At 46.9% G+C, this 26,235-nt stretch overlaps 1 protein-coding gene across 3 annotated transcripts in view; it reads right to left on the reverse strand.

Moving 5' to 3' along the window:
• The window catches only part of DGKG (diacylglycerol kinase gamma), a 198,426-nt gene that overhangs the window by 29,711 nt on the left and 142,480 nt on the right, over positions 1-26,235 (reverse strand). For all 3 annotated transcript variants that reach the window (XM_044251946.1, XM_044251945.1, XM_044251944.1), the window contains one exon: positions 5,916-6,093. In XM_044251946.1, the coding sequence (XP_044107881.1) occupies positions 5,916-6,093 (178 nt within the window). The remainder of the gene's footprint in view (positions 1-5,915; positions 6,094-26,235) is intronic.

A 26,235-nucleotide genomic window follows, 5' to 3' on the forward strand; every position in this document is an offset into this window, starting at 1 on the left:
TAGCAGGGTACCTGTGTGATGCCTGGTTGGTGGGTTGGAGTGTGAGGCTAGGCATTCTATGAGCCCCACACTGGCTGGCTGGCCTCACTGGGGACTCCTTCTTTGCTGTTTATCACAGATCCTAACTGTATGCCTATCTGTTGGATTAATTTATTGAAGCCTGGTTCCCATGCTCCCTGATGGCTCCCTCATGGTCTCTCTCCCTGTCTTCATTTGCCAGGTATTAAAAAATTATTACAATGAAAGTCTGGGGAGATTTTGTCCTTTCTGCTTAGAACCTCATATAGGACATCCTGTTGGCAGTCCAATTGGGATTGACTAAGAAATCACTGAGAAAGGAGTTGCTTTAATAGCAGATAGACAGAAGGGCTTAGGTGTGGATGACACAGTCTTAAGACTATTGTTGTTTTAAGGCTGAAGGCTGGATTGTGACAGATATGGGGTTCCGTGAAGAATGTGAGAAAAAGTGTAGGAAGTCCCTGCATTTATACCTCGGGTGGGGCTAGGGAGAGACGATGGCGGAGCTTCTCAGGGCTTCACTCCCCAACCTTGCAGGGACTTGTCGGCTTTGTGTCATGCCCTTGGTGCTTCACATGGATTCAACACTCGGCATCCTTACCCTTTATCTTGTTTCATTGAAAACTCAGCTTAGGGGTAACTCCCAGTTGGAAGCAATAGCCAAACCAACTTAAGCATAGTGCCAACAAATAACCCTAGAGATACAGGTTTTCAGAGCCACAGGTAATTTAAAAATAATCTAGACCAGATTTCTGAAGTAGAGTTTAAAAGAATGAAACACTAAATCCAGCCCCTTTTGGGGCACCTGGGTGGCTCAGTGGGTTAAGCCTCTGCCTTCGGCTCAGATCATGATGCCAGAATCCTGGGATTGAGCCCCACATCGGGCTCCCTGCTCAGCAGGAAGACTACTTCTCCCTCTCTCTCTGCTCCTCTCCCCCATTTGTGTTCTCTCTCTCTAAAAAAAAGAAAAAAAAATCTGGCCCCTTTCTTATCATACACTAATCATACACTATCACTCTCCATTTATCACTTAATAATAATTCAGATTACTATTGATTAAACACTCCCCATGTTCTACCCACTCCACTAAATGCCCTACATGGATGATCTCATTTAACCATCAAAACAATGCTCAGTGAGAGAGACCATAATTGTTTCCATTTCGTATGGGTTGAAATGGAGGCTTGGGAAGGTTTAATGACTTAACCAACGTCACATGGCTGGTGGTAGGAAGGCCTGGGTCTTTCAACTTCTGGCTCAGTGTTTCGCCCCTTATCCTATATTGATTCTAAGTCCTCAAGATAGATTTGAATTACTTATTTGCAGATAGCTGGCACGTTTTACTTATCAGTCAAATCTAATGGTATCACGAGGTTGAAAATCTCAGCCTCATAAACACTCACATATAACTCTTTAAAATACATTTTTTTTTCTTTCAAGATTTTCCACTGAATGCCTGTTCCTGTCCAGCTCCAGAATCTACTGCTCACTGTGCTGGCAGACCAAAGGCAAGATTCTCTCCCCTTCTCATTCCCTCCAAAAAACATTTCTGTAGACAACATGAGCCAGGTGGGAAGGATGTTAAGCTTTGAAGGGGATACACAGATGAGGACCCCATGCTCCCCATTTTCCAGGTCCTAGCTGAAGAAAGAAGTGACAAGGATACACACACCCATGCAACAGGACCAACCCATAATCAGTGTACTGTCAAGACAGCAAAATCAAGTGCTCTAGTAAGGCAAGGTCTGGATTCACTCCCAGAGGTGCCACCAGAGGCTCCAGAAAGGAGAAAGCCCTTGACCTAGACCTTAAAGGAGGAGTAGAAGTTCTGCAAGTCTATTTGGAGCCTTTCCTTAGCTTGGTATATAAACATTTCCTGTTTTCTGAGTGTCTGGCTTGTGCAATACATGCAGTAGGATTTTCAAATTAATTTTCTGGTTGGACACTAGATACTAGGGGCTAGCTAGGAATCATGGACTTGGTTCTGATGCTACCACTGGATGTAAATTATGTAAGAGGGCCCCCTTCTCTGGACCTCTGTTTTTCCTCAGCTATGAAGTAGGGATGTGGAAAGGAGTGGGTATAACCTTGCTCCTGGGTTTCTGGTTAGGTCACATGAAACTAACATAGGCAAAATTATTTGTAAGCCAAAATGAAATGCAAATATAAGAGACTATCCATTGCTATTCTTACTAGTATAATAAAAAAAAAAAAAAAGAAAACAAGAACCAGTGCCCATGTACTGCTCGTTATCCAACAACCTTGTTTTGACTAATTACCTATCAGGCACTGGGGATACAAAGATGACTAAACCCCAGCCTCCATGCTTGGAACACGAAAGGTTTAGGAAAGGACATGTCGGGACAATTGATGGTGTAAGTTTAATGTGCTAGGACAAAGGCAGGGGCCGGACTTCTGCAGGAGCTCTGCTCCTTTCTATTGTTAGTACAGGTAGATGGCAATGCTAAAGTTAAGAACTTCAAAATCAGAAATCCAACTGGTATGCTCCAGAATAAACTAGGATAAAAGGTGAGAGGAAATATTTTTTTTTTAAGTTTGAGCTTATGCTATGTTCCAGGCACTTTCACATCCATCATCTTCATAAGTTAGATATTATTATGCCCATTTTACAGTTGAGGAAGCTGAGACTCTCAGGAAGTCGAGTTTATAAATCTGGAAGGTGTAAAGCCTAAATGTAAATCCAAGTCATTCAGTTGCAAGTGTGGTGCTTTTCCCAGCACTCTTGCATTCTAACTAGGCAGTGTTTGTATAGAACTCACTCCATGCTCATTTTGAACGATCTTATTTCTTAGATTGCTTTTCTAAGTAGAAAGACTGATCTGTGATGAGGAGGCTTGACAGTAACCCCTTCTAATGTCATTTCTTCTTAAACCGCCTGAGAGAAATCACTTCCCTCCCACTATTCCCTCCTGACTTCTTCCTCACCTCCAATCCTAATGAAACCGCCAAGGAGTAAAGAATCCCAGCACACGAAGAGCCTGTTGAGAAGAGATTCCTGCCTTCTCAGCAGCTGGCCTAAAAACTGTGAAACAAAACACACTGAAAGACAGAGGGAGCGTGTGATATGATTTAGCTCAAGGAGCCCACCTAGACAGAAAGCTGGCCATGCCTTAATTTTGTGGATCTGCAAGGAAGCTATGATCTATAGAAGCCTGTGTGATTGTCACACTTGCATATTTTACAGATAATGAAAACTGAAACCCAGCAGGGTGAAAGACTTGCCCAACATCACACACTAGCGAGAAACAGAGCATCACTGGAACCCAGGTCTCCTGACGCGCAGGCCAAGCTCTTCTACTAAAATAGGTTGTCTCTTTAGCTTTCCCCCACTAACATCTCAACTTAAATGAGATCATGGCCCTTTCAGAAGAAAACTCAATGCTGTTGTCTCTGTAAAGCCCAGAAGCCAGGCCCCTCTTGGGCCTCTGCTCTGATCAGCTCATGTCCTCATCTGAAGAACAGGAAGTAGCTTCGTTTTTTAGCTCCGAAAGCACATTCTGGGGGTGGGAAAGGGGGATTTGGGGAAGAGAGTTCCTGTAGATGATGGGTAGGAGTGATCAGCAGACACATTACTCTTGCTGGAAGAGGAAGATATATAGGCCGATATGTAAGGAGAAGATAAGTCCTTGAGTCCTAACCAGAACATGTCTTTAGCAAGAGCTTTCCCATACCCTGGGCAGGGGTAGGGGAAGGAGTCTACCCTGATCCTGTTCTGCTGGAACTGAATGTCAGGGTGGAGGTTGGGGTAGGAGCACCAGGGTGGGAAAATTTGTACAAAGTTTCTATAACCTCCAATGCTTCCCCCACCCTCTGCTAGCAACCACAACTTCCCTTGCCAAGGAAGGAAGGAGGAACACATTAATCAGTTCAATAATTTACACAAATTGAAAACTTTACTGTGTGAAACAAAGGGGACTTAAAAGGGCAACAGAGAAATAAAAATTCCTGAGTCCTCTCTTAAAGGCTGGAGGTGTGGAGATGACACCCTTGATGACCTTGACTTGGAATAGAACGATCTGACTGTCCAACAGATGGGTCTGAAATAAGCAAGTAACACCTCCCTTTGATGATCAGCCAAGCTTTGTCTCCTTCTGTGGTAGGATCACATCCAGTCTTAGTACTTGTCAACCAGGGACATCAAAGAACAGAGATCTAGATCCACACATACTTTTTCTGTGTTAGTGGTTCTCAGACCTGGCAGCCTATCAGAGTTGTCTGGGGATCTCATTACAAATTTAGGAACCAACCCAGTGATTATTAGGTTGATCTGGGGTAGGGCCTAGGAATCTTCATTTTCAATAAGCAGGACTGGTGTAAGAACCAATGATCTGGCTCAACCCCATTCATTCAGCTATCAAAAGTTTGCACAAGATCCTGGTTTTATAACAAAGAAAACTGAGATGCCAAAAATAGGTTAGAGCCTGTATTTGGACCCAAACCCAGTCTCTTGCCTCTTGACGTGGTATCTTTGCCAATACCCTCATACTCCTACATGGCTTTCCTCCCTCAGCTCACCAGTCTGTTACGAACCCCTGAGGATCAATGGGGGCCATTCATCCAAACCATGGAGAAATCAGAGCTGCACGGGTACTCTGACTGACTTCCCACTTGGTTCACTGATGGAAGTGGCTGGTAAGGTGTAGGGGTGAACGTGTGGATTGAGAAGGGAAGGTTCAGCTGATGGCCTCTAAGGCATACTTCCCAGTTGTTCCAGTCAGAAAGTAGTCAGTTCCTAGAAGCAACCTGCTGTGTTAGAGGAGACATGGTAACAGAGGCGGGATGAAGGGGGAGTAACAGAAGATGAAGTCACTAAGGTAACCTGAGGCCAGACCATCTAGGGCACTCCGGGCCACATATGGATCTTTGGCTTTTACTCCAACTCACCCACTATAGGATTTTGAGCCAGAGAGTAGCATAATCTGACATATTTTCGCAGGGGTTCTCTGAAGCAGTGCTAAGGACAGACTCTACAGGGCAGGAATAGAAGCAAGGAAACCAGTTAGGACGATTTGTAGGAATCCAAGGAACAGAGGAAGGTGGCTCAGATCAAGGTGGCAGAAATGCAGAAGTGAGAAGTGACTGGATTCTGGATGTTTCTTAAAAGTAGAGCTAGCAGATTTTCTGATGGGTGGGATGGGAGGTGTGAGATAAAAAGGAGTCAAGGATGGTGCCAAGTGTTTTGGCTTGAGCAACGGGCAGGCTGGAGTTAACATCAACCGAAATGGAGAAGGCTATGGGTGGGGAAGGTCTGTGGGAGGGACATCAGGAGTTCGGTTTTGGGCATGCTGAGTCACTGACGCTCACGTGGTTTTTAAATAAAGTCTCACGCCTGGATGAGGTCATCAAGAGTGAGGACAGACAGAAAAGAGAATTGAGGCCCTTGCCTGGGGGCCTCCAGCACTAAAAGATGACAGAGATGGGGAATCAGTGAAAGAGACTAGAAAGGGGTAACCGGTGCAGGAGCAGGAAAACAGGAACCTGTGGAATCCTAGTATCTGCAGGAACAGGGACTGGATGACACGCTGCTGCTGAGAGGAGGAAGATCAAGTGTGAGAAGTGACTGCTGGATTTAGTTACGGAAGGGCACTGGTGACCTTGAGAGCAGCGCTTGACTCCTGACCTCAGAGTTCAGTCTGACTGCTGATTGTCATTTAGGGCTTCCTTATTGTTAAATTTTCTCCTCTCAGTCGCATGGTAAACGTTGCAACAAAAGGGATGATGAAATGGCATATTCCCAGAGCAATGGGTCCTTGTTGGGCTGTAGGATGTTCTAGAGACTGCTGTAGGCCCTGATACAGTTTGCTAACACACCCATCTGAATGTCCCCCTCTCACTAGGGCGCCAACCCAGAGCAATTTTCCCCATGCCTTGCTTACCTTGCATGCAGAATTTTAGTTCCTTGGGGTCAGTGACGACTTTTCTGCTTTCCCGGATCACAGCCCGGTTCTTCTTGGTTTCTCCCCAGAGATTGGTGCCCCCGTACATGCTGGGAATGTTGAGAATGGCAATGCCTTCAAGAAAGATGTTGCTCAGGTCCACCCCAACCCCGTCACACTGAGGGGCAGAGAGAAAAGATCATTGGTTAGTGTTCTCAGTGTATCCCAACCGAAGACGCTGTATGTGTGTGTGGCAGGAGTTCTCGTGAAGGGTGTGTGATGGGCCCTCCGCCAGCAGCCTGCCTCTGTTAGATGCTCAACCTGGGGCAAAGTGATGGAGGCCTAATGCCTTGGCCCCTGCAGTGGGCTGGGGAGATACAATCCTGCTCAGCTTTGAGGATGGAAGTACAAGGCTTCAGAGATCCTCTACAGATCTACAAGGGCTCAGGGATGGTTCTCGAGAAAACTGCAAACATGTTCTCTGGTCCAACCTCCTATCGTCAATTCTGCTCCTGCCTAACCAATGTGAAGATATGGTGGGACGCTGAGCCCTGAACCTAACATATAGTAGATTCCGAACAAGGGACAAATAAGTTTCACTTTACCCCCTCTTATCCTATCCCTCCTGTGATAAGGACAACACGGGAAGACTTGGAAGGCTTTCAGATACAGCACAGGGAACGGAGTCAAAGGTATTGTCATAGCGTTGTAGGGTGACAGATGGGAGCTACACTTGGGGTGAGCCTAGCATAAGCTATATAGTTGCTAAATCATGATATTGTGCCCCTAAAATGGATGTAATATTGTGTGTCAAGCATACTTCAATGACAAAAAAGATTTGGAAGGCTTTCAGAATTTGCCTGTCTCTCGTATCTGCATTTTAAGTGCAATTTTGGCCCTTATGCCTGCTGACCTTGCAGTTTCCTTATCCTCTCTCCACCACCCGCATCCTCCGCCAGGTAACAAAAGGCCAGAAGGCCTGAATGTGCCTGTCTCAAATATGCCTACTTTTGGCATACTCTTTACCAACGCAGCAAGAAATGAATTAGTTCTGATCATGGTTCTGCACAACTGTAGGTAGTTTTCTTCATTTACACAAGGGAACAACCCACTCCTCCCTCCCAGAGTGGGGAGTTAAGTTACTCAACGTTGTACAGCTGACACATAAAAGAGAAAGAACTCAAAGTTAGGGACTTTGACTGTAAAGCCCAAGGTCTTTATCTTGGTTCTTGAGAGGCAGGAAAAATGAAAAGCATGCAACGAAAATCTACCGTCTTCGGGGTTACCTACAAACCCAAACGTCCAGAGATTTCTCAACAGCGGAGGAACAGGAAGGAAGGGCTTGTTGCCATTCATATTTGCTCAGCTCCTGATTTCTTCAAAGCTCTTAGTTTATGGTACCTTATCATCCCCATGGCTTGTCCCCCGACTACAAAATAGAATGGAGTGAGTTTCTCTTATGACTGGAAACTCATTTCTTCACTGGGAAGTTCTGATTATTTGAAAGCTTGTCTCTTTATGTTGAACCAAATTCTCTTTCTTCCTGCTTCTACCTATTGGTCCTCGTTTCCCTTCTGAAGCCAGACAGGATGCCCCTCCTTCCTCCTCCATGGGGACAGCCCACCGGCAACATGATGACAATCGTCACTATCACTGTTCACAAGTATTAAGCATTGCCACCTGCCTGGTAAGATTTTGGACAGTTCCTAATAATCTTGGAAGTCAGTTACTGTGACTATCTCCTCTTCGTAATGGGGAAACTGAGACACACGATTGGTTAAACAGTTTTCCCCAAATCACACAACCTACACATGGAAGTACACAGACTTGATGGCAGGCAGTCAGAGCCTAAGTCCTAACGGCCCCTTCATCTCTCCTCCCTCTCTCACTGCCATTTTGGCTGTGCCTCCTCTGGGTTGAACGTGGTCATCTCTCTCATTTGCTCCTGTGGGACCTGATTTTCAGATTTCCCTGTCCTGGCTGCCCTGTTCTGCAAAGACTACTGTTGGTTAGTCTCCCATTCTCTTAAGTTCTCCAGCGTTGCCCCAGGATCTGATGGCATAGGTGGCCAAGGCAGGAGCACATCCTGGGGCTGGGATCCTCTCATACTGTCATTCCCCCAGAAATGAGATAACATGGCAAGCCCGTGGAAGTATACAACACATGTCCCCTGTTATCATTATCTTTATTGTTAAATATGAGCACAGTGGCACCAGCTCTTTTGTTAGCAGCTAGATGACAGCTGGATCGCTTCAGCTTGAATGGGTGGTCATCACAGACACCCGGACCCTCCACCCATTATGTCCTTCTCAGCCTGCTCTTCCCTATTGTGAACTTGTGTGGGGATTTTTTTTTTAATAACGTAAACATAGGGCTTTACATTTATGTCAATCAGTTTCATCTGGTTTCTAGCCCAAGTCTCCTCCTCCATCTAGTTCCTTCATTCTATGACCCCTCGCCATAGCCGTGCTATCATTTGTGGACTAAATCATTAATGCACGTATATGAAGGGCAAAGACAGGGACCGAGCCCTCTCCTTGATCAGTCTAACAAAGCAGACACTGAACAATACCCAGCCCTCGTGGGGTGGGGAGGGTGTATCATCTGGATGGAACTGTCTCTCAGTCTCCTTTTCATTACAGTGTGGAATCATGGAAATTAAAAATGAGAGTGCCTTAAAAGAACCTGCCCCAACTTTCATAAACGAGGCCCAGAAGGGTTCAGAAACTTGCCTGTGGTCACTCAACTTACTAATGGTGGAGCCAGACTAGTTTCCACGTCTCCAGACCTCAATCCTGTGTTCTCTCCATTAAAACACAAGATTGTGCTGTGACCAAACGGCATTTTTCTAAATGACCACCCTACCCTCTCTGTCGGAAAAGAAATAAGAGAACTCAGAGTAAATCACTATTATCTGTGTGCAAAGGGCAAATACTTGGTTAATAATTTACTTCAGAAACCTTCCAGGGATTGGGATGTCTCCTTTTCTAATTTTTTGAAAACTGGGGCATTTATCCATTTGTCTCTGATTGGCTGAATCCCACTTTGTTTTCTAGATTTGTCAAAGTGGCCCAGGAAAGACATCTGTGGGCTTGTCCAGCAACTTGGATTCTAATGGGTGTGTTTTCCAAGGCCAGTTAATTCTCTACTGATCTACCCTGGGGTCTGGTACCCACCTTTAGCATCTGTACCCACCTTTAGCATCTTCCTTTTTTTTTTGGTTAAGGTTACTCTCTCTGGAACGGATCATTCTTTTGGGGGTCAGAGTCCTAATGAGCTATTCTTCCCGTGTTCTCTTTCGCTTCATTGTCTCACATTCTGCTTGCCCTCTAGCATCAGGTCTGTGTTACTCTTGTGCATTTACACTCGGTTGCATGGTCACACCCTGCTTTTGCACGAATGTGTATGGTCTCCTGAAAGCATGGGCCCGACCCAGAGCTCCTTGCCGCAGTCGGGATGGTTTTCATAACTCTTTTCCTTTTTCTTCCAATGGAACTAATCAATTGTTAACAATTTATTTCAGAGTATCTTCCATCCTTCCTATCCTTTATACGGAAATTCTTATTTAAGGATTTAGGCTAGAATCCCAGTGGGTCAGACGTTTTTCCAAACTCTCTGAAATTAGCTTGGCTCAACTCTGTGTCAAGCACAGCCGTCCTTTACCCTTATCACCTCTGAGACAAAACGGTCACTTTTGCTCTGGGTTTTGTTACTTCCACAGCATCTCAATTTATTTACCGTGGGTCAAAATGCCCCTTCCGCTTCTAGAGATAACAATAATAACAGAACGAAAGGTTCTTGCTTGGCAAGAGCTTCTTTGGGCAATGTGCTGGTCCTTCCCCTGCTCTCTCTCTTGGGATCTTCATGGCACCACTGCTGCCCCCAGACTACAGGGTCTCAGGGGGGTAAGGTGCCTGCTCGAATCTACAGAACTTGCCCCTCTACAAGCTGACGGAGCAAGGATGCAAACCCAGGCAGTCAGACGCCAGGTCTTACTCTGGAGACGAAAGAGTCAATGAGGCAAATCAGAACTTTTGCTGATGCTAGACTTATAGCAAAATTAAACTCCAGCTGTTGTCTGAATAATTGAAATCTTCCCACCACTACTCAGTCTTGCAGAGTACTTAGAGCAGTGCCTGGCACATCAATGTTGGATAATAGTATTAGATCTTGCCTTGTTGCCAACTTTGTTGAAAAAAAAAAAAAAGTATACCACTAGCATAGCACAGCTCTTGGCACACTGTAATCCACAAAGTCACCTTTCTTCCCTGCTGCCATTGTAAGTGTACCCTACCCCCTCCATCTCCACTCATAACTAGCTAGGAATGTTAGCTATTAACTCCGTCAGTTGTTAACCTCCCTTGAAGAGCAAACAGTCCTTCCATTGCTTTCTGACGGATTGTCCCCTTCTCCCATTACGTGCCATAGGCAGACTGGGAGAAATAGAAGAGATGGGAGAGCCTGGAGGCTGTTGGACACTAGGTGCCATCACTTTTGCAATGTACCTACTTGAAAACCGAGAGACAATGCAGTCTCAGAAAGAGGGTGCTTGGGCCAGAAGACAAAGAGATAAGGGTTTAAATCCTGCCTCAGAGCTCCTTAACCTCTTGGAACTTTAGTTTGTTATCTGTAAAATGGGGGTGGGGTGTTGGAATGACTTCTACTTCCAGGGTTTGATTGGTCTCTGGAAAGCGGTAGCATTCCTTAACTGTTTGCATTGTTTTTATAGTTAATAATAATATTAGCTGTGCCACCAGGCATAGTTCAGCCTCAAAGCGGTCCCACTACCTGAGACTTTGCTGGAAGAATTTTAATGGCCTCTTGGCCCCAGCCATGCTTTTGAAAGCCTTGCCAGCTCATCCCTGCAGGCCCATTCTCCAGGGTCCTTGGCCTAGACGTTACACACTGATTTCTTTCAGAACCCCAACCCTGCTTAGATCTTGGTTAGGTGGAAAGCTGCCATGCTGCATTTGGGAAAGTGGAGCCTAGAGTCTTAGACCGTCTGCTTAAATAGAACATCGGCCCCAGGGCTGCTCCCGGGTGGGTTTCTGAGCTAAATCCTCCACCTAGTTCCATGACGTCACCCGGCCCCCTCCCCCTGCTCCGGCTGGAGGTGGGGTGGGGGAGGGGGCTCCAGGGGAGAGTGCAAGGAGAGCGGACGGTCCCTGAGCGCACTGTTAGCCGTCCCTAACCTAGGACTGGGCTAGCAGGCCCCCTTCCAAGCTGAGGCTGCGCTGAACCCAGGTATTTATAGCCTGTTGTGCGGCCCAAACAGAGAACTCCTGTCCCCGGCGGCGGCGAGCGCGCACACGCCCGAAGTCGTGCTCGCAGTCACACTGGGACGACCCGCCGCCTGGGTCCGAGGCTGCGCTGCAGGCGCGGGGCGGGGCACTCCGGGTCCAGCTCGGCCCCTGCGCCCTTGGAAGGCGTTCAGGAATCTGCCAGAGCACGGACCCGGAGCGGTCCGCGCCCGCCTCCTCCCAGGCCACGATGCGCCTGCCCGCAGCTGTCCGCCACGTCCACCACGGCCCCCCTTGCAATACAGCGCCCGTAGTTTTAGTTTTTTTGTGAGCTGGGGACGGTTGGTTCGTCTGGCGGAAGGCTAGTGAGTAAGCAAGCAGAGACTGGGTTAGGGAACCGGAGCGCCTTTCCGTGCAAATGCAAAGCACTGGGAATACATACCTCCTTCCCCTCCCCCCACCCCCAACGGCCCTCTCCTCTCCTCTGGCCTTCATCCCTTGGATCCCTAAAATTCCCGTTACTCTGGGCACAACCAGGACCCGCCAGAGCGTAGGAAATGCGGGAGGCGTTGATGATTCTCTGCTCCGGCTGCAGGCTTTTCCGCGCCCCAGTGCCTAACGGCCTTGGTGACCTGAAAAAGGCGGCGGATCTGAACCTCCTCCCCGCTGAGCGAGGCCGCCTCCTTTCCAGCCCCGTCGATCCTATTTCTGAAGGTCCTCTGAGAAGGAGATCCCATAATTTACTTGATGACCTGTTTCAGTTTTTAGCAACTAGGAAATTCTCCCTTCTTCTAACCTCGATTCACGGGGCCACGGATTACGTTGATTTTCTCTGGTTTAGAACGCAGATTGTTTTGTTTTATCCTCTTGCGGTTGGACTGTGTCTGTCTGCTCTCTGGAATGACCCCTCCCGGGCCAGATCGGAGGTGTAACCCAGTCCTCAACCGCTCTGGGGCATTTGTTCCCCCTTCGGCTTGACATTTTCTTTCTTGGGTTCCCTGCTCTGCTTTATCTAGATTTGTCTGTCCCATCTTTGATGATTCCTTCTTCTTTCTTTCCTTTTTTTTTTTTTTTTTTTTGAATTTTTATTATGGGTATTTCTGAGTACATACGAAATTAGAATAATAAATCCCATGTATCCCATATCTCAGCTTAAGCAATCAGCAACTCACAGTTAAATCTGGTTTTAGCTGTATCTCAGTTTGTTTCCCCATGTCCATACTGAATTATTTTATAGGGAGTGTCTGGGTGGTTCAGTTGGTTAAGTGGCTGCCTCCTGGTCAGGTCATGATCTCAGGGTCCTGGATCAAGTCCCTGCATGGGGCTCCCTGCTCAGCAGGAAGTCAGCCAGTCCCTCTTCCCCTCCCCCTCTGCTTGTGCACGCCCTCTCTCTCTCAAATAAATAAATAAAATCTTTATTTATTTTTAAAAAAGATTTTATTTATTTGACACACAGAGAGAGAAATCGTAAGTAGGCAGAGAAGCAAGCAGAGAAGGGGGGGTGCGGAGTAGGGGGAAGCAGGCTCTCCGCTGAGCAGAGAGCCTGATGCAGGACTGGATTCCAGGACCGAAGATCATGACCTGAGCTGAAGGCAGAGGTTTAACCCACTGAGCCACCCAGGCGCCCCCAAAATCTTTATTAATAAAAAGTTCCTGATATTCTCTCATTTCATCTACAAATACTTCTGTGTGTACCTTTAGATGACAAGTCTTTAAAAAAAGAACTACCCAATATTATCACTCTTAAAAAGTAACAATTCCTTAATATCAATAAATACCCAGTAATTGTTCAAATTTCCTTGATAATCTCACTGTTAAAAATAATTGGTTTGTTTGAAAGGTCTACGGATGTGTTTGATATGTTTCTTTTTTTGAAATTAAAAAAAAACTTATTTATTTCTTTGAGAGAGAGAGGCAGCAAGCGAGGGAGCTAGAGAGAGCATAAGCAGAGGGAGCAGCAGAGGGAGACAGAGAAGCAAACTCCCTGCTGAGCGAGGAGCCCCATGCTGGACTTGATCCCAGGACCCTGAGATTATGATCTGAGCCAAAAGCAGACACTTCACTGAGCCACCCAGGTGCCCCTCTTAGGTTTCTTTTGATCTATAAATTCCTTGTTCTTTTTCCCTTATAGTTTAACATTTATTGAAGGAAATGGGTCAACTGGGCATACAAATCACTTCAGGATTATTAAAATGCAGATTGGGATTCAGGAGATCTGAAGTAGGGCCTGAGACTCTGCATTTAAAATTTCTACATGCTCCCCAGTGATCCTGAGTGCTGTGGGTGATAGACCACACTAGGAGAAGTAAAGCCGTAGCTCCCCAGATTCTGGATTTTGCTGATTCTGTATCTGAGGTGTCTTTTATTTATGTTTATTTTTATTTTTTTATTATGTTCAGTTAGCCACAGTATAGTATGTAACTGGTTTTGATGAGGTGTCTTTTAAACAGATTCCCAGTCTATCTCCTGTATGTTCACTAAGGTGGTACTTACAGATCTAGAGGCTTGATCAGATTCAGGGTTGACATTTTTAATCAAATTTGATCACGTAATTCATTTAACTTTTAAAAATTTGAGTATAGTTGACACTTGGGTTGACTTTTTGGCAAGATTATGTTATCAGAGGGGGTGTGTATTTCCTAGTGCATCTCATTAGGTGGTTATAGCTTATCTCATTTTGTTGGTGGTGGTAGTGTTATGTTCAGATTGGTTAGTGGGTTCCAGTGTGGTCAGTTTGAATCTTCCATTTCTAGAGCTTTTAAATAGTGGATGCTGATCATTGTCTAGACCCATTATTATAGTCCCCTACTGGAAGGACACCCTTGAGGACACCTTAGTACTCTTTCTGTGCCTTTCTTTGGAATATCTACAGATGTCATTTTCTCTATGAGTTCTTCCCTGTCCACTCTCCACGAGGGCTCTCTCTCTTCTCTGTGTCTGTGTTCTCATGGAATCAAGTTTTAAAAGCCATTCAGTCCAATCACTTCATTTTATAGATGGGAAAAACGGAAGTTAAATTGAAACGGTCCAATGTCACAGAACTAATCAGAATCAGCCGGCCTGAAATTAGACTTTTGGTCATTTGGATTGGCAACCAAGAGGTCACGAGTGATTTTGTAGAGAAGGTTTTTGGCAGCTGGATAAAGGCATAAGCACAGAATCTTAGAATGGTGAAGCCAGATGGAATATTAGATTTGGTAATCTCTAATTATCAGAATGAGAACAATGAGACCTAGAGCTGGTAAGTGGCCCTCCTAGATTACACAGCTAATTCTTGGACGATATAGGGCTTAACAGGGACTGACTGCATGGTGAATAGGGGTAGTAGTGAGGGAAGAGTCAGAACAGCCATGTGTTTTGGGGGTACATGAGGCTGGAGAAAGAAGATTAGATCTAAAGGGTAGTACGATCTAAAGGATAGATTAGATCTAAAAGGGTAGTACGACTGAGGAAAAGGGTTTTCATGGGAGATTTGAGGCAGAGAAGATACTCAATGAATACATATTGGATAAATGCACAGAGGGAGGAGGACATTGAGGATACCTAGAATGCAAGTAGATTGGAATGAAAGAGAAGATGCTGAAGACAGTGGTGGACATTGGTCTGGGGTTGATACTAGAGACCTTTCCTACCCTGGTGAGTGAGAACTGGGGGTGGGGTGTCTTTTGAAGAGCGGTAAGGAAGTACTGGGTGATGTCTAGGGAAAATAGTATCTCGGTTACACTAGGAAGGAAGAGAGAGGGCTGAGGAAGAGGCGGACGATATCCAGACGCACTTGAATAAGGGTTCTGATGGGGTGAGTGGGGCATGGACATGAAGAGAGGCGGGCCTCAATTGATGCTTGGGCTCTATGTCAGGGCCTTAGATATACACTCAAGGGCAGAGGAATGGCTGACATAAAGACCTAGGATTCCCCACCGCCCCCCAACCCTTCTGAGAGAACAGGATGCTGATAGGCATTAGGAAAAGGGAAAGCATCTGTACCATCCTCTAGAGTCCCAGGGTCCTGTAGGGCCCAGGAGAGCATGGGTGGTAGTGTTCATTCATAGTGGCCACATTTCTGCTTTGGTCGGTGGGGAGGGTGCTCTCTCTGTGAACTGGCCTGGCAGGCTGGAATGTAACTTAGATTATGGGGAAGGAAGGCTGGACACTGGTTCAGGGTATCCTTTGATTGGAAAGGGGAGAGTAGCTGAGGAAGAGGGTGAGCTGGGCCCTAGCAAAAGCCAGTCATGATACCCCAAACTGGTCTGCATACAGGCCACAGAGTTGGGTCTACTTGCTATTATTTCTTTTTCACTCCCTAAATTGCCAATCACCCTTTTTATGCCTAGTAGAATCCTACCCTTCCAGCTCAAAAGCTATCTCCTCAATAAGGCTTTTCCCAACGCTCTACGTAGAAACCGATCTTTTCCTTTTCTAAATTTTCATTGCCTTGTTTCTCTCTCCAGTACAGAATGTATATTTTGTTATGTATTATTCGCCTGTTCCGAGGAAACTTTAAGTTCCCAGAGGACAGGGACCACATGTTACACGGCTCTGTGTATTTCAGTGTACCTGGAATGTCTTCCCCACCTCAGATGTCCAATACCACTACTGGGAAGGAAGGAAGGAAGGAAGGAAAGAAGGAAGGAAGGAAGGAAAGAAAGGAAAGAAAGGAAGGAAGGAAGGAGGGAGGGAGGAAGGAAAGAGAGAGAGAGACAGAGAGAGGAGAGAGAGAGAGAAGGAAGGAGGGAGGGAGGGAGGTGAAATCCCCAAATAGAAATCAAGGTGTTCTTTAAAGAAAACTGACAAAGTTTCTTTCCTTCTAGGTGCATTCCCACAGAATATATTGGCCAAATAAAGTGCCCTAAATGTCCAGGTTAGGGAGAGATAAGGAAGGTGAATCCAAGTCTGCAAGAAGTAGTCCTCTGATCACAACTAAGGGAAATCCATAGCTGAACGGCTTGTAACAAGACTAGGGCACATGGGGCAAGAGACAGAAGACAAAAGCATTTACTCATCTATCAAGAGTGATGAAAACCTTCTTACTTTGTGCTAGACCCTGGGGTAGAGCAAAATGGGACACAGTCCTTGTCTTCAATGCGCTCACAGCAGGTCAGTACTAGAAGCAATGGTGTGCTACTAAGTGCTTAGCAGCAGGATCTCAGGGGTGGGGCGGGGCGTGGGGGGGCAGCAGCAGCTCTGATTGTGGTGTTCCGTAGTATAAATACTCCCAGTATGGCCAATCTCAAGCTACCAACATTCACCATCACTCAAAGTGGGGCTGGAAATGATGCACCAGCAAGCAAGCAGGCTCTAGCCGGTCATGGAGGAGGAAGTGGCTATCTGCATATCTGTAGGGCCTGTTGCCAGAGACAAGTGTTGGGAATACAAGAAAAGCAGACAGGACAGACAACGATGTCTGTTTTCCCTAGAGAATAACAAAAGAGATAATCTGATCTGTATCCTGGGGGAAGGGAATAAATTGAGTGGTGTTGAGGAGTGGTGATAGCATTATTGGAAAGATAGTCCCGTACTATCTACACTTAAAAAAAAAAGAAAAAGAAAAGCCTGGCAAGTAGGTAAATCTTAGGAGACATGGCTTTCCTTGCAGCAGGAGGGGTAGTTTTAGGTCATTTTAGGAGCTGATGTCTGTCATGGGCAGTTAGATACTAATGCCAACGAATGTTGTATGATGATATTAACATAGGTCATTTATTGAGTAACTACTGTAAACCAGGCATACTTCGTATTATTTTATGTCTAAACCTTACCACTCTGCACTGTTGGTATTTGTAGCCTCACTTTCACGGATGAGGAAACATCGCCTCAGTGAAACGAAGGAAGATCCTTCTTTTCCCAATTTATGCGGGTTATTGGTAGGCTTCAAGAACCTGAAGTTTTCCTGCGTGAGATGCAAACAGTGAGCTCATGAAGACAGTCTAACTTACACAGCACGTACCTGACGCCTGATCATTTTGTCCTTTGTTACCTACAAAACCACTTTTTGAGTATTCTTGAAAGAGATTGAGTATTCTCCAAGAGATTGGAGTCATCATTTCAAGGAGGATGCTGGAAAAAAATGGAGTCTATCAAGAGAAGAGTTGTCAGGAGAGTCACAGGTCTGTACATCGAGTCACACGAGGGACTGGGGATAGTTAGCTCAGTGAAGATAGTAGGAGATGCTGTGGAAGAGAGCTCTTCAGTGCTATGAAGGGCAGTCACACGAGGAGCAAGAAGGCATGTTCTGTGGGCCTCAGAGAGTGGAAATCAGCCCATTGCATGGAGACAGATGGGGATCTCAGTCACGCATCCCACAGACATGGACTGTGCACCTATTTTGTTTCAGGCATTGTTTTAAGTGCTGACAGGGGAAGGACATGGTGAGGAACCGGACACACATCCTTGTTCAACATCCAGGAGAACTTTCGAAAAGTCAGAGCTGTCCAGCCATGGAATGGGACTCTGGACAAGTAGTGAGCTTGCTCTTCTTGGAGAATCCAGGAAGAGGCTGGATATGCACTTATCAGAATGTGCCAGAACGAATCTTTTTGTTGAATGGCAAATGGGACTGATTCCCCTTCCAGTTCAGAGATTCAGTGTCTGGTTCAGCTTTGCTTTGCTGGGCTGGACTGCAATACTGAAAATGTGTCATCCGGACCCCCACCCCCCACCCCACCGGCTTTGCCCACCCAGCTGCGGGCTCTGCGTTCTCTGACAGGGAGGTGCGATGGGCCAGAAAGACTGGAAAGTGGCCACCATCTGTGACAGGGATGACGGAGTTTTGGCGGGTTTGTGTGGGCTCAAGGAATGCAGCATTGAAGCCATGTACACAACCTGCTTAGGAACATCCCATGGGCAGAAAATGTTTTCTTCCTCTTCAGCCCTCCTCTGTTGCCGTGCCAGGCGGGCACAATGGTGCCTTTGAGAGGGGCAGCTGGAAGGGGGTACTGGCAGGGAGGCTGGAAGTAGAACATTGCAGCTGGGGGGGGGGGTGCAAATTCATTTCCAGGAGCAAGCCTGCACTGAGTGCCAGTTTCCAAAACAAAACTGCTGTTTCTCAGAGCTCATGGTGGTGGGTTGCCTCAGAGTTGGAGAGAAGGCAAAGCCATTTCCTATACACTGCTCCACCCTCCCCAAGTTCAAAAAAACCCAACCCAAACACAAAACTGGTGTATTGAGGTATTCTAGCTCTGGATCCCCCCACTTTTGCTGTCTGTCTGGGTCACTCAGGCCAGTGTGGCGTGGATAGCGCTTTACTGAAAGGTCCAGCTTTTTGGCAGATGGAGCAGGGCTAATGGCCATGGGGACCAGCAGAGCCCAGGGGTAGGTAAGCTTTTGAGCCATAAGAGAGGGCTCAGAATGGAGACCCCTTCTTCTGCCTTTCAGAGTCACTTTCTTTGACCCCACAGCCGCCTGGGACCCTTGCTGTCACATGGGCTCGGCCCACTCGCTGTCTTAACTCTCTCTGGTGGGAAAGAAGTGGGAGAACTCTGGCATTTCCTGCCCTGGGTTGACAGTTGTCCCAGACCCTCTGCTACTTTCAGAGGTCCTAGCAACAGCTCAGGGATGGGTGTGGGAGGACTTCCCACTTAAGGCAGTTAGAAGGCACGAGTGCCCACCGTAAGCTCAGCCACCTCCCCCTTTGTGTTTGAAATGGAGCAAGGTGCGTCCCTTTTATTTTCATGGCTTCCAGCAAAAAGCTCTCACTTGAGGCTGGTCAAGTGATAACTTGTATTAATGTTTACACCAATTATGGGATTTTTCACACATTGGTTCAATTTTATAATGAATAACTATAGAGTCATTACTTCATTTCAGGCACTGTGCTAGACACTGGGGATCCAGAATAAATAAGATAGAGACCCTGCTTCAGGCAGCTGATGTCCTAATAGTTAAGCCAAACCCTTACATGGGATCCCCACTATCAACTCAGGGACATGTGCCTTAGGTGGAAAGCAGAGTGTAATGCAGAGATCATCTCCTCCAGGAAGAGAAGGGACTGTGGGGGCATCTGGGCCAGAACCTCATCCAATCTTAGAGTTCTCACTGATTTTTAGGAGACTTAGTTTCCTTGTATCAGTAACAGGACTAACATGCCCCATGCAGAGTTGTTATAAGGATTCAATAAGACACAAATGAAGATGCCCGGACAGAGCTTATCTCAAGGTAAATGACCGCTGCTATTATTAATCAGTTGATCCTAATGGACTTGAGATATAACACTTAAGTGTGCACAGAAATATTTATGTAATCCTTTGTTAGATTAGATACCCTTCATGAGTCAATTCTACTTTCTTAATTCCTCTTCTGTAGAAGACCAGGATCAGCAAGTTTATGACCTCCCTAAGATAGATAAATGAAGGCCTATCCACTAGAGGCACAAGTCATATCTGTGTATAATATCCCCTGTCTGTTATATAACCCAGTTGTAGGAGCAGTGAAGGATTGGAATGCTTCTATTCCCTTAGGTTCTTGAATCTCTTGAGCGTGGAGATGAAGATGATGAATTCTCTTCAATATTCTAAAAAGTCCAAGAGAAATGATACATTTCCCACTGACAGAAGCTCAGTTTGTCATTACTTGGAAGATGCATCTCTTTGGTGGACATTGTTTAGGGAAGTTATTCTTTGACTAAGGGACCTTGAAGGTAGAAAAGTTAAACTCACCAGGGCAGAGGTTAGCCTAGCAATCTTCCAGGAACCCCTCATGGGTGTGCCTCCACGCCTGACAAGCTGTCACATGACCCCAATCCGGGTCATCTGAGACTGCCTACGGCCTCATCTAGCCTCTGTGGCATGTATCCCCCCACTGTTTTATGAAAATGTGTGCATGAGAATTCATCCTTAAAAGTTATTTCAAGGTCCTTGGAGGACACCAAAGTTTGTATAACCAGGAGTCTGCAGACAAAGAAAATCAAAGCAATTCAAGAAGAACAAAGGAAATGGAAAAGAACAAGAAAATAAGAGCATATAGATGAATGGAGGCTTGAAGTGAAATACAGGGTTCACATTTGTGGGAAATAAAAAAAAAGGGTCGTTTAAGAGAGCAAAAAAGTGACGTGGCTGAAACTATAAGAAGACAGTGGCATTTTGTAAGAGAAAACTGATAGAAACCATTTCTTCTTACTTGGCTGAAAGATTTTAAGGATAAGGGGAGGAAACTTGTAGACAGTACATGGCTCAAAGAGGTAGAGAGGGAGCACGGAGCTGTGTTGAAAAATGGGTAAAGATTTAAGAAATCGAAGGATCACAGAAGTCTTCCTAGAGACCCGATTTTCAAGAAACAAGGGCTAATATTCTTATAGGGTTGAAATAAGGCCTGCATTAAAACAGTGCTGACCTGACTGCTTAGAGCGTGGGTTCCCTTTCCCCTCTGCCTCTCTACAGTTTAAAGTGTTCTACTGAGAATTTAGGTTACTTTTATAATCAGGGAACGAGTGGCCTGCATAGGTGCAGGGAGGAAGGAACGGAGGCGGGGACACCAGCAGCAGTAAGGCGCTGGGCGCTGGGCAGGAAGGACGGTGAGCTGGCTGGCCAGTGCTGCCTTGGGTGGTCTCAGTGGGAGGATGGTACTGAAGTGATGAAGCCATCGCTCCTGACTGAGGAAGGGAACAGACCAGAAGGAGGATGCCTCTCTAAGGCCTGTTCCAGCCTCCTTTTGACTCCAGGGTTTCATGCATAATTAGGTTGCCACCTTTTTATTTTCCAGGAACTGCAAATCCCTTTGCATGTTCTTCTCACCTCTTCCTTCCCCAGGAGCATGTTTTCATTTCATCTCCCTTGGATTTGCGGCTGGGTTGATGGCCTGAGTGTTTGGCTCGTTCCCATCTTCATTACTCCAGGCTCTGAAGGGCTCTACCTGCCCACGCTGAGAAGGTCCGAATGCCAGAAGAGGCCTGGATTGAAGATTTCTTCCCCTCTCATTTAAGGGTGTGCACTACTGCAGGTGGAGACTGAGGCAGAATAAGAGAATGCCTCCCCCTGGAGCTGGAGCTGTGAGCTGGCTGGGTGAACTTGGCCCGGCCACTTAAAGTCGTAAAGCCCTTGATTTCTCTCTTTTGAAAAATAATGGCACTTGATTGGCTTGAAGTAGCTAAAGGTATCTGCCCAATCTTGGAACAATCTGATGCATTCATTATTAACTTCTTTATGTGCACCTGGCTGTGCTAAATGTTAGTTTTAGCATTTAGGATTCTCGTGAACAAGGCCTGTATCATAAGGAGGATCAGCTCTCCCTAGCACCGCGCCCAGCACACTCCCTTTGGTAAAAGTAAATTTCTAAAAATTTATATGAAATTCACATAACACAGAAGTAACCATTTCAAAGTGTGTAATTCAGTGGCATTTAGTACTTCCACTCACACTGTCTTTTTAAAGTGTTAGAATAACACAGTCAGCTGGGTTGGTTCCATTTTGTTGTAATAACAAAATGCTGCACTGCACCTCCATGCTTACCCTCTCGTGAGCTTGCATGCAGGAAATTCTCTAGGCCTGCGTTGCAAAGAACCTACTGGATCATATGGTCTACAAATGCATTTTCAGTTCAGCGTATACCGCTAAACCGCCTTGTAAAGCAGTGGTCACTTGAATTTCCATAGAGGCGGCAGAGGGTCCCACTTCTGCGCATGCTCACCACCACAGGGCGTGGGGAACGAACTAGCTCCGTCCACATCAGCAAAGACAGATCTCCAGAACATCGTGGTGAGTGAAAAAGGCAAGTTGCGGGGCACAAAAGGATTGTGGGGGAACTCAGTTCTCTCTGTAGTATTTTCTCCCTTTGATTAAAAAAATACTTGAAGGGAATAAAGCAAAATATTGACAAATACCATTTCTAAGTGAGGGGGAAATGGGAGTATTTGATATATTGTTCTTGAGATTTTATTGCATTTTTTTAAATCCTCAATTAAATGGGGGGGGTGGAGGAGGACAGTGATGTGCAGCTTCCCAAAATACACAGGATAACAGATTTTTTTGAGCAGCTTCCAAATTTGGATTCACTTCTCCCCATACAGAAATTCGTATTAGTGGAGCCAGCTAGCCTTCCCTTGTGAACATTGTTTTAAAGTAGATAAAATATCAAGGAATTTTGGAAGTTCTTATTTTTAGCCAGTAAAATGAAAAATTTCCACAGCATATAAAATAAAGTGCTCTAGTCGAAGCCTGCCTGGTTGGCTCCGCCTAACTATGATCACGTCTAAGAACCTTTCCAAAGCTATTCTGGGCCTGGGGTGGGGGAGGTGACTCACTGTGTCCCTCCCTCACCCCAGCCCCTATCTGTTTATTCAGGTGAAATCAGATTAAAATGAACCTTAACAGTAGCTTCAGAAGGGAAGAGAAGTCAGAGACAAGAGATCGTGTGAGAAGCCTTAGACCACGGATGATGAGAGTCGCAGCGGTGACATACTGGCTTCTTAATTAGCATCAACCATAATTTAGGAGCATCCATTTTCCAGAACAACACTAGCTTTCATAGGCCTTCCTCTGTGTTACAGGGAAGGAAGCATTCAGAGTGAGCATGGGCAATGTTTCTCATGCTCGCTTTTTGATAAATGTAAAAATCTCATGCTTTTAATGCTCTCTGAAATGTTAAATACAAGCATGTGAATAAAAGGAGATCACATGTGCCCCATGTCTAGTTGAGAATCTGGGTTCTAAACTGTGTGCCAGCATCCAGGGGTATCCAGGATTTGCCTGGCCTGACCATTCGTAGGCTGTAGACTTCAAGGGAGCTCCTTGCCCTCTCTCTCTGCTTCTAGCCCCTACTCTGGAAGGGTGATTGTGATGCCTGCCATGTGGGGCTGCTTGCAGATTCTGACCCTTAGCTCCATTGCTAGTTTAAAACAAACAGACAGATGTGAAAACTTTAACCCAGATAATAGCCTTGGGAAGTAGGTTAACCTCTGTCATCCCATTTTATAGACGAGAATACTGAGGCCCAGATATTTCAGCAAGTGACTTGCCTAACTGCAAAACAGGGCTCACCTCCTGGTCTTGTGTGTCTGGGCCAGGTACCTTTAATGGTGCCCACCCTGGCAACATCTCTGTGGGTAAGCAGGAGATCTAGACTTGTCTTCTCCCTTGCCTGAGTCTCTGAGCAGCTCAAAACAGCATCTGGAATGATTTGGCTCACGTGGCTCCCCAGGACCCCTGGATCTAATCTCCTTAGGACTAGTTAAGTGAGGATACTATATTAACCAGCTGTAATGTGTTCTGTTCGCTGGGCCATAAGCTTCCAGAGAAGCAACCAAGTCTCCTAGTCCTTCTCAATAAGCCACGAGTCTCAGAAAAATAGACTGTGTTTTCTGTGAGAGACTTTTAATGAAGACCTTCCCTGAGTAATCTCAGGTTAGCTTTAAGTCTTACCACCCAGATTCTGACCAGCATGACACATGCGCACAACAACTCTGTAGACTTGTGTTGCCTTCAGATCCAAACCTGTGTGCTCCTTCTCAAGTTGCTGAACCTCTCGACCTTAGCTTCCTCAACCATAAAGTGAGGATGTAAATATTTGCCCTGGATGTTCTGAATGAAAGGAGTGCTGCATGGGAAAGCCTTTTGTAAACTTGAAGGCACAGCCATGACCCTCCTGTGGTCCAGCACGAACCCATTCCTTTCTCAAGGGAGCTGTTTAGGATTGTGTCTTCTGTTCCTCTAAAGCATCTCTCAGCAGACCCACCTAGCCGCCTTGGCTGAGAGGGAACCAAATGGGCTCACCTTCAACGGAGGAAGAGGAAACCGTGCAGCCATGCTGAAGAATTCACGGAGTGAATTTTTTGCACTTTCAAGGTCAATCTTTGTTTAGTGAGTTCTAAGCTAAAGTCATTCCAGGAGATCTAGAATCTTCTCTCTTACTGGTTTCCAGCAACAGAATCTTGGTCAAGTTACTTCATGCATCTGAGCCTTGGTGTCTTTATTTAAAAAATGTGAAGATACTTGCTTCACCGGGTGCTTGTGTCAAAGGAGGACACATAATGGTAGGCAGTCAAAGCATTTGGCTTTTTCTTCTTCCCTTTGTAATTTTCTCTTCCTTCTGTTTACCCTTCTAAATTTCTGTGCCTCAGCTTGCTTTTCTGTGAAATAGGAGTAATAACGCCTGGCCATTGAAGCTCACAGGACTGCTGGGTGACTACTCAACGAGCTGAGTTGGGCTTTGAAAACAGTGACGTGCATAGAGATACCTGTGGGCGGGGGATATTCTTGGGGTCACTGACCTTGAACTGGGGAGGGTACTGGTCCTCACAGGCCTGGGCTGCTCTGTGTAGCAACTCCTTTAGCAGGCCACCTCGGCAGTCTCTCCCACTACTTTCCCTGAGGCTCCTGATGCTCTCCCAACTACCCATGGTGCTTTGCGGCTTCCCAGCCCCTGTCACCCACACGCTTCACCCCCATCTGCCTCTCTGTCCTCTGGATCGCAAGGCCCCGGACCATATCCACACTGCTCTCTGGATGCCGAAACCATGTCCGCCCCAATCCTGCAGGCTGTTAGAAAACGGCCTGCACATGACCACCCTCTCCCTGCATGAATAAATACTAAAAAGACTCATTTGGGGTAGATAAGGAACACAGGAAATGCTCCCCCAAGCCACCAAGGACCCATAGTTTGAACAAACCCACCCCCTCCAGAGGTCCCCAGCGTCCTTGGCCCTGAGGCCACCAGCCCCCTCTGTGGTTGAGGAAGAGGCCTTGTGTCTTGGGCCCAGAAGGAAGCATCGGCAGGGTGGGAGGAGCTGGGAGGGCGAGCGGCACAGGCAGGGGAGCCGAGCTGCTCTATTCTGGGCACAGTTTCAAGGCCAGCTGCAGGGAGAACAAGCAGGCGCTGTGCGTCTGCAGCTGGCAGTGGTTCGGCGAGGGCTGTCCCTCACTTGGGGTGTATTTAAAGAGACCCCACCAGACGATCATGCCAACAGGAAAAATGCACACACACGGGCTCTGTCCGCCTGGCTCAGTCTCCAGGCCCGGCCCCCGGCCTCATCCTTCACTGCATCGCCCAGGCAGGGGGTTGAGAGAAGCGGCCTAGCTCCCTGGCCTCTCCCAGGTGCAGCTGGTCCCACCTGGGGACACACAGCCCTGGCACCTGGGCCTTTCTGTCCTCCGACTGAGCTGGGCACAAGTTCCAGGGATTAGCCCTGACCAGCTCCTCCCACCCTGGGGTTGGTAACCTGGCAACCGGCAACCGGAGGGGAGAGGCAAGCAGATGAGTCAAATGGAAGCAGAGAATCTCTGGCTTTGTGTTTTGTTTGTGAAAACTCCCTGGGAGCACAGGCTGCCTTCGGCTGGGAATGGTGGGGCTTTCCCACACCACTTTAAGCCAAATGCTCCTCCTACAAGGGGTGCCCAGGCCCCACCTGACTCCTAATGCAGGCTTAAGGACAACGCTGGTGGGCCCTGGGGGAGCCCATCCCGGCCGAACTGGTTGGCCACCTCTTTCACTTGTCTTTCTCAAGTGAATAGAGGCCACAGGCCTGAATCCCACGGGAAGGTGGCACGGTAGCTGAGGGAACTCAAGACCCCAGGCCCTACCTAGCAGAGACAGGCTCTCCGGTGGCCAGAGACCAAGAAGGCCTTCTCCTAGAGGTGAAGAGACTTCTGAGGGGAGCCCGGTAGGAGTGGGCTGAGCGGGAGGGAAGCCTCAGGCAAGCCCATGTGAGGCAGGCTGCTGCAAGTGCCTAGAGAGTTAGGAAAACAAGAGTGTGCCAGCAGCGGCAGCTACGGAATTTAAGGGGCCCACTTCGCGATGAAAAGTCAGGGCCCTCTGCTAAAAAGTTACCAAGAATTTCAAGATGGTGATATGAAGAACATTAACCCGAGGCCCCCCTGGGCCACTGCACGCCCATGAAGCAGACTCTGGATACCTCTGAGTCGGCTCCTTGAAGCAGCTGTGACAGTGGAGGCCGAGTGGGCTGGGAGATATGTACCCTCTGCCTGTGGGCTCCCAGACCTTTATCGGCCCTGGGGCACTGCCTCTCCCCCTTCCAGCAGCCTGTCTCCCTGTGCTGCCGGCAACTGTGTCTTTGCCTCTCTGAAGTGGGGCGGTGGGGAGTGGGGGCAATCCCAAGGCCACGGTGGGGACAGGGCTGAGGACAGGAACGGATCTCTAGC

This window comes from Neovison vison, chromosome 6 (genome assembly GCF_020171115.1).
Source record: "Neovison vison isolate M4711 chromosome 6, ASM_NN_V1, whole genome shotgun sequence".
NCBI classification, from domain to species: domain Eukaryota; kingdom Metazoa; phylum Chordata; class Mammalia; order Carnivora; family Mustelidae; genus Neogale; species Neogale vison.